The sequence below is a fragment of the Salmo salar genome, chromosome 21 (genome assembly GCF_965601325.2).
Source record: "Salmo salar chromosome 21, fSalSal1, whole genome shotgun sequence".
NCBI classification, from domain to species: Eukaryota; Metazoa; Chordata; class Actinopteri; order Salmoniformes; family Salmonidae; genus Salmo; species Salmo salar.
Window position 1 is genome coordinate 43,981,570 of NC_138311.1, and position 16,136 is coordinate 43,997,705.

Genomic DNA, 16,136 nt, shown 5'->3' on the forward strand with positions numbered 1-16,136 from the left:
ACTTTTTCCATCTTCCCCCCTTCTCTCTCTCTCTCTGTCTGTTTCTCTCTCGCTCTGTCTGTCTGTCAATTCAATTCAAGGGGCATTATTGGCATGGGAAACATATGTTAACATTGCCCAAGCATGTGAAGTAGATAATATACAAAAGTGAAATAAACAATAACAATGAACAGGAAACATTACACTCACAGAAGTTCCAAAAGAATAAAGACATTACAAATGTCATATTATGTATATGTACAGTGTTGTAACGATGTACAAATAGTTCAAGTACAAAAGGGAAAATAAATAAGCATAAATATGGGTTGTATTTACAATGGTGTTTTTCTTCCTTTTCTTGTGGCAACAGGTCACAAATCTTGCTGCTTTGATGGCACACTGTGGTATTTCACCCGGTAGATATAGGAGTTTATCAAAATTGGGTTTCTTTTCTGACTGTTTGTGGATCTGTATAATCTGAGGGAAATATGTGTCTCTCATATGGTCAAACATTGGGCAGGAGGTTAGGAAGTGCAGCTCAGTTTCCACCTCATTTTGTGAGCAGTGTGCACATAGCCTGTCTTCTCTTGAGAGCCAGGTCTGCCTTTCTCAATAGCAAGGCTATGCTCACTGAGTCTGTACATAGTCAAAGCTTTCCTTAAGTTTGGGTCAGTCACAGTGGTCATGTATTCTGCCACTGTGTACTCTCTGTTTAGGGCCAAATAGCATTCTAGTTTGCTCTGTTTTTTTGTTAATTCTTTCCAATGTGTCAAGTAATTATCTTTTTCTTTTCTCATGATTTGGTTGGGTCTAATTGTGTTGCTGTCCTGGGGCTCTGTGGGGTGTGTTTGTGAAAAGAGCCCCAGGACCAGCTTGCTTAGGGGACTCTTCTCCAGGTTCATCTCTCTGTAGGTGATGGCTTTGTTATGGAACGTTTGGGAATCGCTTCCTTTTAGGTGGTTGTACAATTTAACGGCTCTTTTCTGGCATTTGATAAATAGTGGGTATCGGCCTAATTCTGCTCTGCATGCATTATTTGGTGTTCTGCGTTGTACACGCAGAATACTGCATGCAGAGACTCAATTTGGTGTTTGTCCCATGTTGTGGGACACTGCACCTGTACACAGCCCATCTGTAAATAGCCCATCCAACTACCTCATCCCCATATTGTTATTTTGACTTTTGCACCCCAGTATTTCTACTTGCACATCATCTGCACATCTATCACTCCAGTGTCAATGCTAAATTGTAATTATTTTGCCACTATGGCCTATTTATTGCCTTACCTCCCTAATCTTACTACATTTGCATACACTGTATATAGATTTTTATATTGTGTTATTGACTGTACGTCTGTTTATCCCATGTGTAATTCTGTGTTGTTGTTTTTGTCTGTAACGGCTGTCGTATAGAGGGGACCAAGGCGCAGCGTGTTGAGTGCTCATAATTACTTTTATTAAACTCAGAACACTAAAGAAAATAACAAAGAGAAAAACAATCAGCTAACAGTTCTGTCAGGTATTAAAGTCTACACAGAACACAACTAAACAGAAATCTACTGCCCACAAACACACTACAAAAAAAAACAACTTAAATATGATCTCCAATTAGAGACAACGTGAACCAGCTGCCTCTAATTGGAGATCATCCCAAAAACCTCCAACATAGAAATAGAAAACTAGAACTAAACATAGAGATAGAAAACCACCCAAAATACCCCCTGTCACGCCCTGACCTACTCTACTATAGAAAATGACACCTTACAAGGGTCAGGACGTGATATTGTCGCACTGCTTTGCTTTATCTTGGCCAGGTTGCAGTTGTAAATGAAAACTTGTTCTCAACTGGCCTACTTGGTTAAATGAAGTTGAAATAAAAAAATAAAATAAAAAATTGTGAATTCTTGGTTGGTGAGCGGACCCCAGACCTCACAACCATAAAGGGCAATGGGTTCTATAACTGATTCAAGTATTTTTAGCCAGATCCTAATTGGTATGTTGAATTTTATGTTCCTTTTGATGGCATAAAATGTCCTTCTTGCCTTGTCTCTCAGATTGTTCACAGCTTTGTGGAAGTTACCCGTGGCACTGATGTTTAGGCTGAGGTATGTATAGTTTTTTGTGTGCTCTAGGGCAACAGTGTCTAGATGGAATTTGTATTTGTGGTCCTGGCGACTGGACCTTTTTTGGAACACCATTATTTTGGTCTTACTGAGATTTACTGTCAGGACCCAGGTCTGGCAGAATCTGTGCAGAAGATCTAGGTGCTGTTGTAGGCCCTCCATGGTTGGTGACAGAAGCACCAGATCATCAGCAAACAGTAGACATTTGACTTCAGATTCTAGTAGGGTAAGGCCAGGTGCTGCAGACTGTTCTAGTGCCCTTGCCAATTCGTTGATATATATGTTGAAGAGGGTGGGGCTTAAGCTGCATCCCTGTCTCACCCCACGGCCTGTGGGAAGAAATGTTTTTTTGTTGTTGCCTATTTTAACCGCATACTTGTTGTTTGTGTACATTAATTTTATAATGTTGTATGTTTTTCCTCCAACACCACTTTCCATCAATTTGTATAGCAGACCCTCATGTCAAATTGAGTCAAAGGCTTTTTTGAAATAAACAAAAATGAGAAGACTTTGCCTTTTTTGTTTGTTTGTTTATTTGTCAATTAGGGTGTGTGTAACCGATGTCAAATGGCTAGCTAGTTAGTTAGCGGTGGTGCGCGCTAATAGCGTTTCAATCAGTGACGTCACTCGCTCTGAGACTTGAAGTAGGGTTTCCCCTTGCATCGCAAGGGCCGCGGCTTTTGTGGCGCGATGGGTAACGATGCTTCGTGGGGTGTCAGTTGTTGATGTGTGCAAGGGTCCCTGGTTCGAGCCCGGGTTGGGGCGAAGAGAGGGACGGAACCTACACTGTTACATTGATGCTGTTGACCCGGATCGTTGGTTGCTGCGGAAAAGAGGGAGGTCAAAGGGGGGGTGAGTGTAACCGATGTGAAATGGCTAGTTAGTTAGCGGTGGTGCGCGCTAATAGCATTTCAATCAGTGACGTCACTCGCTCTGAGACTTGAAGTAGGGTTTCCCCTTGCGTTGCAAGGGCCGTGGCTCTTGTGACGCGATGGGTAAAGATGCTTCGGTGGGTGTCAGTTGTTGATGCGTGCAAGGGTCCCTGGTTCGAGCCCGGGTTGGGGCGAAGAGAGGGACGGAACCTACACTGTTACATGTGCAGGGTGAATAAGTGGTCTGCCGTATGATAATTTGGTAAAAAGCCAATTTGACATTTGCTCAGTACATTGTTTTCACTGAGGAAATGTACGAGTCTGCTGTTAATGCAGAGGATTTTCCCAAGGTTGCTGTTGACACATATCCCACGGTGGTTATTGGGGTCAAATTTGTCTCCACTTTTGTGGATTCTTTGTTATAAAGCCAAGAAGATTGGGGAAGTGGTTTACCCATACATCTCCATTTTGGATAGATAATTCTTTGTGTTGTTGTTTGTTTAGTGTTTTCCAATTTTCCCAGAAGTGGTTAGAGTCTGTGGATTCTTCAAATACATTGAGCTGATTTCTGACGTGCTGTTCCTTTTTTTTCTCCGTAGTGTATTTCTGTATTGTTTTAGTGATTCACCATAGTGAAGGCGTAGAATCAGGTTTTGTGGGTCTCTATGTTTTTGGTTGGACAGGTTTCTCAATTTCTTTTTTAGATTTTTGCATTCTTCATCAAACCATTTGTCATTGTTGTTCATTTTCTTCGGTTTTCTATTTGAGATTTTTAGATTTGATAGGGAGGCTGAGAGGTCAAATATACTGTTTAGATTTTCTACTGCCAAGTTTACACCTTCACTATTACAGTGGAACGTTTTGTCCAGGAAGTTGTCTAAAAGGGATTGCATTTGTTGTTGCCTAATTGTTTTTTTTTCTCAGTTTCTTTGGATTTGTTGCCTCATGATTGAGTATTGCTCTGTTCAAGTAGACTGTGATTTTGCTGTGATCTGATAGGGGTGTCAGTGGGCTGACTGTGAACACTCTGAGAGACCCTGGGTTGAGGTCAGTGATAAAGTAGTCTACAGTACTACTACCAAGAGATGAGCTATAGGTGTACCTACCATAGGACTCCCGTCGAAGCCTACCATTGACTATGTACATACCCTGCGTGCGACAGAGCTGCAGGAGTTGTGACCCGTTTTTGTTGGTTATGTTGTCATAGTTGTGCTAAGGGGGGCATATGGGGGAGGGAATGCTGTCACCTCCTGGCAGTTGCTTGTCCCCCTGTGTGCTGAGGGTGTCAGGTTCTTGTCCGGTTCTGGCATTTAGGTCGCCACAGACTAGTACATGTCCCTGGGCCTGGAAATGATTGATTTCCCCCTCCAGAATGGAGAAGCTGTCTACATTAAAGTTTGGGGATTCTAGTGGGGGGATATAGGTAGCACACAAGAGGACATTTTTCTCTGTTAAGATCATTGTTTTGATTAATTTAATGGAGTGAGTTAGGTCTGCTCTATACCAAATTAGCATACTCCCTGAGTCCCTTCCCTGTTTCACACCTGGTAGTTTGGTGGATGGGACTACCAACTCCCTGTAACTTAGAGGGCAACCAGATTTCTTGTGGGATGACAATGTCTGTATTTCCAATTTCTTTGATGAAGTCCAGGCAGATGACCTCAGGCCTTGGAATTAACCAGGATTAGATAGTGGAGGCTTTTTGTTCCATAAAGTGTCCAATGTTGTTGGTCGTGTGGTTTGGCCTCAGGCCAGTAAGTGTGAGTAGAGCCTGCTGAACATCTGGCACATGCCATTGGCTTGGGCTAGTTTAAGAGTGGGGGTTGTTGTGGTGTGGAGACTTTTGTCGGGAGCTGAAGTGGGCTGTTCCGCTGGCTTCTCTGCGGGGGTGGCCATGTTTCTGATATTCCCATTTTTGTAATAGTCAGCAAAAAGTGTCTCTTGATTTTCCATAAGGAGCTTCATTTTGTGATCTTTTCTTGCCTTATCATTCTTGATACACATGGTACTGTATTTTAATTACCTCTGAACAGCGGGAGGCAGCTTCTAAGGCCTCCTGCCATTGTTGGGCTAAAGGGCTTTGACACCTCTCACTTGACACGTCAGTGCTAATTGAAGTTGTATCAAGCTTGGCGGCCTTAATTTAGCATTCAGTCCTTATAAAGTAATGTATGTTTCTTCTTGGCTTTTGGAAATAAAATATAGCTTCAGACTAAACATTACTCACTCAGTTCCAGGTTGGATGGTGTTTTCAGGTTTCTGCTGTTTTCAAGCATTTGCTGTATAGCGTTGGAATAATAATCCTTGGTAGTTGTAAGCCTTCCAGGTGATTCCGTAATTCCGTCCAAAATCAGGTTGTAGGTTTTGAGTTTTGATTTTGAGTGAAGGTTATGTTGTAGAGGGTAGCATCCTGTATATGCTCCTGACAATAAAAATCCAAGTTCATCTAACTCTAAATCTATATATATTTTTAGAACATGCTGAAAAATGCAGGAGCTCATCTAATCATGACCTCTCTATCTCTGTCGCTCACTCTGTCTCTCTCTCTCAATTCAATTCAAGGGGCTTTATTGGCATAGGAAACATATGTTTACATTGCCAAAGCAAGTGAAGTAGATAATATACAAAAGTGAAATAAACAATAACAATGAAAAGTAAACATTACACTCACAGAAGTACCAAAAGAATAAAGACATTATAAATGTACAGTGGTTACCAGGGATCAGTGAGGGGGAAGTAAAAGGGCTCTGTCTCCCTCTGTCTCTCTCTGCCCCCTCCCTCTCTCTCTCTGTTTCTCTTTCTGTCTCCCCCCTTCTCTCTCTCTGTTTCTCTCTCTGTCTCCCCCCTTTTTGTCTGTCTCTCTCTCTCTTGGTCTCTCTCTCTCTGTCTGTCTCTCTCCCCCCCTCTCATTTCCTCTCTCCCCCTCCTCCCCACCCCTCTCATTTCCTCTCTCCCCCTCCTCCCCACCCTCTCTCATTTCCTCTCTCCCCTCTTTTCCCCCTGCCCTAACCTGGGAGAGGTTTAATTTAATAGACCCAGAGTTTGGTGGAGGGTTTCAACCAAATGTGAGGGGTAAAGTACAAGGGCTCGGTGAGGGGTAAAGTACCAGGGCTCAGTGAGGGGTAAAGTACCAGGGCTCAGTGAGGGGTAAAGTACCAGGGCTCGGTGAGGGGTAAAGTACCAGGGCTCGGTGAGGGGTAAAGTACCAGGGCTCAGTGAGGGGTAAAGTACCAGGGCTCAGTGAGGGGTAAAGTACCAGGGCTCAGTGAGGGGTAAAGTACCAGGGCTCAGTGAGGGGTAAAGTACAAGGGCTCGGTGAGGGGTAAAGTACCAGGGCTCGGTGGGGGGTAAAGTACCAGGGCTCAGTGAGGGGTAAAGTACCAGGGCTCAGTGAGGGGTAAAGTACCAGGGCTCAGTGAGGGGTAAAGTACCAGGGCTCAGTGAGGGGTAAAGTACCAGGGCTCAGTGAGGGGTAAAGTACCAGGGCTCAGTGAGGGGTAAAGTACCAGGGCTCAGTGAGGGGTAAAGTACCAGGGCTCAGTGAAGGGGTAAAGTACCAGGGCTCAGTGAGGGGTAAAGTACCAGGGCTCAGTGAGGGGTAAAGTACCAGGGCTCAGTGAGGGGTAAAGTACCAGGGCTCGGTGAGGGGTAAAGTACCAGGGCTCGGTGAGGGGTAAAGTACCAGGGCTCGGTGAGGGGTAAAGTACCAGGGCTCGGTGAGGGGTAAAGTACCAGGGCTCGGTGAGGGGTAAAGTACCAGGGCTCGGTGAGGGGTAAAGTACCAGGGCTCAGTGAGGGGTAAAGTACAAGGGCTCAGTGAGGGGTAAAGTACCAGGGCTCAGTGAGGGGTAAAGTACCAGGGCTCAGGGAGGGGTAAAGTACCAGGGCTCAGTGAGGGGTAAAGTACCAGGGCTCGGTGGGGGGTAAAGTACCAGGGCTCAGTGAGGGGTAAAGTACCAGGGCTCAGTGAGGGGTAAAGTACCAGGGCTCAGTGAGGGGTAAAGTACCAGGGCTCAGGGAGGGGTAAAGTACCAGGGCTCAGTGAGGGGTAAAGTACCAGGGCTCAGGGAGGGGTAAAGTACCAGGGCTCAGGGAGGGGTAAAGTACCAGGGCTCAGTGAGGGGTAAAGTACAAGGGCTCAGTGAGGGGTAAAGTACAAGGGCTCAGTGAGGGGTAAAGTACCAGGGCTCAGTGAGGGGTAAAGTACCAGGGCTCGGTGAGGGGTAAAGTACCAGGGCTCGGTGAGGGGTAAAGTACCAGGGCTCAGTGAGGGGTAAAGTACAAGGGCTCGGTGGGGGGGTAAAGTACCAGGGCTCAGTGAGGGGTAAAGTACCAGGGCTCAGTGAGGGGTAAAGTACCAGGGCTCAGTGAGGGGTAAAGTACCAGGGCTCAGTGAGGGGTAAAGTACCAGGGCTCAGTGAGGGGTAAAGTACCAGGGCTCAGTGAAGGGGTAAAGTACCAGGGCTCAGTGAGGGGTAAAGTACCAGGGCTCGGTGAGGGGTAAAGTACCAGGGCTCGGTGAGGGGTAAAGTACCAGGGCTCAGTGAGGGGTAAAGTACCAGGGCTCAGTGAGGGGTAAAGTACCAGGGCTCAGTGAGGGGTAAAGTACAAGGGCTCGGTGGTGGGGGTAAAGTACAAGGGCTCAGTGAGGGGTAAAGTACCAGGGCTCAGTGAGGGGTAAAGTACCAGGGCTCAGTGAGGGGTAAAGTACCAGGGCTCAGTGAGGGGTAAAGTACAAGGGCTCGGTGGGGGGGTAAAGTACAAGGGCTCAGTGAGGGGTAAAGTACCAGGGCTCAGTGAGGGGTAAAGTACCAGGGCTCAGTGAGGGGTAAAGTACGAGGGCTCAGTGAGGGGTAAAGTACCAGGGCTCAGTGAGGGGTAAAGTACAAGGGCTCGGTGGGGGGGTAAAGTACAAGGGCTCAGTGAAGGGGCGGGTACCAGGGCTCAGTGAGGGGTAAAGTACGACTGCTGTTTACTGATCAAATCTCAGGCTAAAATAATTTGGTACATCATTTTGCAGTTGCATCATGATTACAGTCATTGAACAAAAAGTCTAGTAGAACCCATATGTGTTTTATTCATTCATAGTTTTATTCATTCATATTTTATTTAACAAGGCATGTCACTTTAACAATCATAATCTGATTTGCAAGGCCAGCCCTAGCCTAGCAACAGCATCACAAGCATCCATGAGAATAAAATACAAAATGACTGAATGCTTGTGAAGCTGCTTCTTGGCTCCCTTGAAAAACAGATGACAATCTCAATGTGACATGCAGACATGCCGGTGCACTGACCAATGTCCCAGGAGTTGGGGCTGTTTTCGATCTCTCGGCGTCCAATGAAGTACCAGATGCAGGCCATCCAGTGGGACAGCAGGGCGAACATGGACATGAGCAGGGTGAGAACTACAGCACTGTACTGGGAGTAACGCTCCAGCTTCTGTAGCAGCCTCAGCAGGCGTAGCAACCGCACTGTCTTCAGCAGGTGTACCCCAAAGTACTACAGAAACACACACACAGACATCAATTATGAGCTCCGTCACAGCGTTTGATGAATCCTGACATTTTAGGTATCAGTCCAACATCTCAGAGATCCTTTGTAGCGTGATGTACTACAGTACACATAATGCCTTGTGTTACATATCTGGATTGATCTTAGTAGGGACAGTTCCGAAGCAAATATGGTGTCCGTTTCCTTAACAATCCATCCCTCACACCACTATACCAACCAGAAACACTGTTCATCTTTACTTCTATCATTTTGTCCTGTAACCAGTCCCACACAGACACTCACCACACTGACGTTAAACGCATATAGCAGGTCAAAGGGCAATGCAGCGATGAGGTCAACAAACAGCCAGGTGGTGACGTAGTGCACACAGATGGAGCGAGCGTCATACACCACCTGGCCCGATGTGCTCACAAAGGTCGTCCGGAAGTTCAACGCGATATCTGTAGAATGACAGATAGGATATATTAATGTACATTCCTATCTCATTATGAGTAGCATTGTTGATATATAAGTGCACTGCTGTACATGGATAGAGGCTATTATTTGTTTTAAAAAGCAATGACAATATGACCACTGGTCACATCATTGACTAGAGATGCATCCTTAACACTGCAGTTAGTTCACTTTTATGATGTCCATCTGTCTGTTTTTAGACAAAGACAGAGAGAGAGAGACAGAGAAAGAGAGACAATGAGAGACAAAGAGAGACAGAGAGAGAAACGGTGGGCAGAGTTTCCATCAAGGGCCAGTAATACAATGATGAACAAATAAGTGTTCATTACAATTAACTTTTCATTTAATTAGATGACTGTATGTATTCTCCCACAATGAATGTGCTAAGCACCTGGAGGAAATATAATTAGTGTTGTGTAGAAAGAGGAAGTTCTCTAGCAATAAGTACTATGCCAATCCGTTGACAGAGGATGTAAGTCATAGAGATTGTCATTAGGAAGTGTACGTAGGGGGTAAAGTCTTTAAATAGGGACATGCAGTCATGTTAGATCATGTTAGAATAGTGTTGAAATAATGTTATACTAATAGATGCAATAGATAACGTTAGACAATGTGGGAGCAATGTTAGAAGAACGTTAATATTAGAAAAATATCTGAATAATGTTAGAATAATGTTAGCTCTCTTCTCCTTACCCAGCATAAACAGGATCTCCACCAGGATGTCACTCACACTGGGGGGGCTGCGGGGCGCGGAGCTTCCTTCGTCCCGCCCCCCCACCACAGTGAAACACACATTATAGGGCACTGTGACTGCGACATAGAAGGTAGCCAACAGGATTAGCCAATCCCAGCCAGCCTTGAAGGTCCCGTAGTGGAGCAAGATGAATCGGGATTTCTGAATGGCTGCCACCTTGTAATCTGGGATGGGCGGCTTGTCCCCAAACATGTTCTGGAGGGGTGAGGAGAGAGACGTCAACAACATGTTCTGGAGGGGTGAGGAGAGAGAGACGTCAACAACATGTTCTGGAGGGGTGAGGAGAGAGAGACACGTCAACAACATGTTCTGGAGGGGTGAGGAGAGAGAGACACGTCAACAACATGTTCTGGAGGGGTGAGGAGAGAGAGACACGTCAACAACATTTTCTGGAGGGGTGAGGAGAGAGACACGTCAACAACATGTTCTGGAGGGGTGAGGAGAGAGACACGTCAACAACATGTTCTGGAGGGATGAGGAGAGAGACACGTCAACATGTTCTGGAGGGGTGAGGAGAGAGAAACGTCAACAACATGTTCTGGAGGGGTGAGGAGAGAGACAGACACGTCAACAACATGTTCTGGAGGGGTGAGGAGAGAGACACATCAACAACATGTTCTGGAGGGGTGAGGAGAGAGAGACACGTCAACAACATGTTCTGGAGGGGTGAGGAGAGAGAGACACGTCAACAACATGTTCTGGAGGGGTGAGGAGAGAGAGACACGTCAAAAACATGTTCTGGAGGGGTGAGGAGAGAGAGACACGTCAACAACATGTTCTGGAGTGGTGAGGAGAGAGACACGTCAACAACATGTTCTGGAGGGGTGAGGAGAGACAGACAGGTCAACAACATGTTCTGGAGGGGTGAGGAGAGAGAAACACGTCAACAACATGTTCTGGAGGGGTGAGGAGAGAGACACGTCAACAACATGTTCTGGAGGGGTGAGGAGAGAGAGACACGTCAACAACATGTTCTGGAGGGGTGAGGAGAGAGAGACACGTCAACAACATGTTCTGGAGGGGTGAGGAGAGAGAGACACGTCAACAACATGTTCTGGAGGGGTGAGGAGAGAGAGACACGTCAACAACATGTTCTGGAGTGGTGAGGAGAGAGACACGTCAACAACATGTTCTGGAGGGGTGAGGAGAGAGAGACACGTCAACAACATGTTCTGGAGGGGTGAGGAGAGAGACACGTCAACAACATGTTCTGGAGGAGTGAGGAGAGAGAGACACGTCAACAACATGTTCTGGAGGGGTGAGGAGAGAGACACGTCAACAACATGTTCTGGAGGGGTGAGGAGAGAGACACGTCAACAACATGTTCTGGAGGGGTGAGGAGAGAGAGACACGTCAACAACATGTTCTGGAGGGGTGAGGAGAGAGAGACACGTCAACAACATGTTCTGGAGGGGTGAGGAGAGAGAGACAAGTCAACAACATGTTCTGGAGGGGTGAGGAGAGAGAGAGACACGTCAACAACATGTTCTGGAGGGGTGAGGAGAGAGACACGTCAACAACATGTTCTGGAGGGATGAGGAGAGAGAGACGTCAACAACATGTTCTGGAGGGGTGAGGAGAGAGACACGTCAACAACATGTTCTGGAGGGGTGAGGAGAGAGAGACACGTCAACATGTTCTGGAGGGGTGAGGAGAGAGAGACACATCAACAACATGTTCTGGAGGGGTGAGGAGAGAGACACGTCAACAACCTGTTCTGGAGGGGTGAGGAGAGAGACACGTCAACAACATGTTCTGGAGGGGTGAGGAGAGAGAGACACATCAACAACATGTTCTGGAGGGGTGAGGAGAGAGAGACACGTCAACAACATGTTCTGGAGGGGTGAGGAGAGAGAGACACGTCAACAACATGTTCTGGAGGAGTGAGGAGAGAGAGACACGTCAACAACATGTTCTGGAGGGGTGAGGAGAGAGACACGTCAACAACATGTTCTGGAGGGGTGAGGAGAGAGACACGTCAACAACATGTTCTGGAGGGGTGAGGAGAGAGAGACACGTCAACAACATGTTCTGGAGGGGTGAGGAGAGAGAGACACGTCAACAACATGTTCTGGAGGGGTGAGGAGAGAGACACGTCAACAACATGTTCTGGAGGGGTGAGGAGAGAGACACGTCAACAACATGTTCTGGAGGGATGAGGAGAGAGAGACGTCAACAACATGTTCTGGAGGGGTGAGGAGAGAGACACGTCAACAACATGTTCTGGAGGGGTGAGGAGAGAGAGACACGTCAACATGTTCTGGAGGGGTGAGGAGAGAGAGACAAGTCAACAACATGTTCTGGAGGGGTGAGGAGAGAGAGAGATACATCAACAACATGTTCTGGAGGGGTGAGGAGAGAGACACGTCAACAACATGTTCTGGAGGGATGAGGAGAGAGAGACGTCAACAACATGTTCTGGAGGGGTGAGGAGAGAGACACGTCAACAACATGTTCTGGAGGGGTGAGGAGAGAGAGACACGTCAACATGTTCTGGAGGGGTGAGGAGAGAGAGAGACACATCAACAACATGTTCTGGAGGGGTGAGGAGAGAGACACGTCAACAACATGTTCTGGAGGGGTGAGGAGAGAGACACGTCAACAACATGTTCTGGAGGGTTGAGGAGAGAGACACGTCAACAACATGTTCTGGAGGGGTGAGGAGAGAGACACGTCAACAACATGTTCTGGAGGGGTGAGGAGAGAGAGACACGTCAACAACATGTTCTGGAGGGGTGAGGAGAGAGAGACACGTCAACAACATGTTCTGGAGGGGTGAGGAGAGAGAGACACGTCAACAACATGTTCTGGAGGGGTGAGGAGAGAGAGAGACAAGTCAACAACATGTTCTGGAGGGGTGAGGAGAGAGCGACACGTCAACATCATGTTCTGGAGGGGTGAGGAGAGAGACACGTCAACAACATGTTCTGGAGGGGTGAGGAGAGAGAGACACGTCAACAACATGTTCTGGAGGGGTGAGGAGAGAGAGACACGTCAACAACATGTTCTGGAGGGGTGAGGATAGAGAGACACGTCAACAACATGTTCTGGAGGGGTGAGGAGAGAGAGAGACACGTCAACAACATGTTCTGGAGGGGTGATGAGAGAGAGACACGTCAACAACATGTTCTGGAGGGATGAGGAGAGAGAGAAACGTCAACAACATGTTCGGGAGGGGTGAGGAGAGAGAGAAACGTCAACAACATGTTCTGGAGGGGTGAGGAGAGAGACACGTCAACAACATGTTCTGGAGGGGAGAGGAGAGAGACACGTCAACAACATGTTCTGGAGGGGTGAGGAGAGAGACACGTCAACAACATGTTCTGGAGGAGTGAGGAGAGAGAGACACGTCAACAACATGTTCTGGAGGGGTGAGGAGAGAGACACGTCAACAACATGTTCTGGAGGGGTGAGGAGAGAGACACGTCAACAACATGTTCTGGAGGGGTGAGGAGAGAGAGACGTCAACAACATGTTCTGGAGGGGTGAGGAGAGAGACACGTCAACAACATGTTCTGGAGGGGTGAGGAGAGAGAGACACGTCAACATGTTCTGGAGGGGTGAGGAGAGAGAGACAAGTCAACAACATGTTCTGGAGGGGTGAGGAGAGAGAGAGACACGTCAACAACATGTTCTGGAGGGGTGAGGAGAGAGACACGTCAACAACATGTTCTGGAGGGATGAGGAGAGAGAGACGTCAACAACATGTTCTGGAGGGGTGAGGAGAGAGACACGTCAACAACATGTTCTGGAGGGGTGAGGAGAGAGAGACACGTCAACATGTTCTGGAGGGGTGAGGAGAGAGAGACACATCAACAACATGTTCTGGAGGGGTGAGGAGAGAGACACGTCAACAACATGTTCTGGAGGGGTGAGGAGAGAGACACGTCAACAACATGTTCTGGAGGGGTGAGGAGAGAGAGACACGTCAACATGTTCTGGAGGGGTGAGAAGAGAGAGACACATCAACAACATGTTCTGGAGGGGTGAGGAGAGAGAGACACATCAACAACATGTTCTGGAGGGGTGAGGAGAGAGAGACACGTCAACAACATGTTCTGGAGGGGTGAGGAGAGAGAGACACGTCAACAACATGTTCTGGAGGGGTGAGGAGAGAGAGACACGTCAACAACATGTTCTGGATGGATGAGGAGAGAGAGAAACGTCAACAACATGTTCTGGAGGGGTGAGGAGAGAGAGACACGTCAACATGTTCTGGAGGGGTGAGGAGAGAGAGACAAGTCAACAACATGTTCTGGAGGGGTGAGGAGAGAGAGAGACACGTCAACAACATGTTCTGGAGGGGTGAGGAGAGAGACACGTCAACAACATGTTCTGGAGGGATGAGGAGAGAGAGACGTCAACAACATGTTCTGGAGGGGTGAGGAGAGAGACACGTCAACAACATGTTCTGGAGGGGTGAGGAGAGAGAGACACGTCAACATGTTCTGGAGGGGTGAGGAGAGAGAGACACATCAACAACATGTTCTGGAGGGGTGAGGAGAGAGACACGTCAACAACATGTTCTGGAGGGGTGAGGAGAGAGACACGTCAACAACATGTTCTGGAGGGTTGAGGAGAGAGACACGTCAACAACATGTTCTGGAGGGGTGAGGAGAGAGACACGTCAACAACATGTTCTGGAGGGGTGAGGAGAGAGAGACACATCAACAACATGTTCTGGAGGGGTGAGGAGAGAGAGACACGTCAACAACATGTTCTGGAGGGGTGAGGAGAGAGAGACACGTCAACAACATGTTCTGGAGGGGTGAGGAGAGAGAGAGACAAGTCAACAACATGTTCTGGAGGGGTGAGGAGAGAGAGACACGTCAACATCATGTTCTGGAGGGGTGAGGAGAGAGACACGTCAACAACATGTTCTGGAGGGGTGAGGAGAGAGAGACACGTCAACAACATGTTCTGGAGGGGTGAGGAGAGAGAGACACGTCAACAACATGTTCTGGAGGGGTGAGGATAGAGAGACACGTCAACAACATGTTCTGGAGGGGTGAGGAGAGAGAGAGACACGTCAACAACATGTTCTGGAGGGGTGAGGAGAGAGAGACACGTCAACAACATGTTCTGGATGGATGAGGAGAGAGAGAAACGTCAACAACATGTTCTGGAGGGGTGAGGAGAGAGAGAAACGTCAACAACATGTTCTGGAGGGGTGAGGAGAGAGACACGTCAACAACATGTTCTGGAGGGGTGAGGAGAGAGACACGTCAACAACATGTTCTGGAGGGGTGAGGAGAGAGAGAAACGTCAACAACATGTTCTGGAGGGGTGAGGAGAGAGACACGTCAACAACATGTTCTGGAGGGGTGAGGAGAGAGACACGTCAACAACATGTTCTGGAGGGGTGAGGAGAGAGACACGTCAACAACATGTTCTGGAGGAGTGAGGAGAGAGAGACACGTCAACAACATGTTCTGGAGGGGTGAGGAGAGAGACACGTCAACAACATGTTCTGGAGGGGTGAGGAGAGAGACACGTCAACAACATGTTCTGGAGGGGTGAGGAGAGAGAGACACGTCAACAACATGTTCTGGAGGGGTGAGGGGAGAGAGACACGTCAACAACATGTTCTGGAGGGGTGAGGAGAGAGACACGTCAACAACATGTTCTGGAGGGGTGAGGAGAGAGACACGTCAACAACATGTTCTGGAGGGGTGAGGAGAGAGAGACAAGTCAACAACATGTTCTGGAGGGGTGAGGAGAGAGAGAGAGACGTCAACAACATGTTCTGGAGGGGTGAGGAGAGAGAGAGACACGTCAACAACATGTTCTGGAGGGGTGAGGAGAGAGAGAGACACGTCAACATGTTCTGGAGGGGTGAAGAGAGAGAAACACGTCAACAACATGTTCTGGAGGGGTGAGGAGAGAGAGAGAGACACGTCAACAACATGTTCTGGAGGGGTGAGGAGAGAGAGACACGTCAACAACATGTTCTGGAGGGGTGAGGAGAGAGACACGTCAACAACATGTTCTGGAGGAGTGAGGAGAGAGAGACACGTCAACAACATGTTCTGGAGGGGTGAGGAGAGAGACACGTCAACAACATGTTCTGGAGGGGTGAGGAGAGAGACACGTCAACAACATGTTCTGGAGGGGTGAGGAGAGAGAGACACGTCAACAACATGTTCTGGAGGGGTGAGGAGAGAGAGACACGTCAACAACATGTTCTGGAGGGGTGAGGAGAGAGAGACAAGTCAACAACATGTTCTGGAGGGGTGAGGAGAGAGAGAGACACGTCAACAACATGTTCTGGAGGGGTGAGGAGAGAGACACGTCAACAACATGTTCTGGAGGGATGAGGAGAGAGAGACGTCAACAACATGTTCTGGAGGGGTGAGGAGAGAGACACGTCAACAACATGTTCTGGAGGGGTGAGGAGAGAGAGACACGTCAACATGTTCTGGAGGGGTGAGGAGAGAGAGAC

The 16,136-nt window shown here is 47.9% G+C and overlaps 1 protein-coding gene across 1 annotated transcript in view; it reads right to left on the minus strand.

The window, feature by feature from the left end:
- Positions 1-16,136, minus strand: part of LOC106562645 (voltage-gated delayed rectifier potassium channel KCNH8) — a 305,465-nt gene that overhangs the window by 59,566 nt on the left and 229,763 nt on the right. The window contains exons 5-7 of the mRNA XM_045704813.2: positions 9,634-9,889; positions 8,770-8,927; positions 8,271-8,475 (exon numbers count right to left, since the gene is read on the minus strand). Of these exons, the coding sequence (XP_045560769.2) occupies positions 8,271-8,475; positions 8,770-8,927; positions 9,634-9,889 (619 nt within the window). The remainder of the gene's footprint in view (positions 1-8,270; positions 8,476-8,769; positions 8,928-9,633; positions 9,890-16,136) is intronic.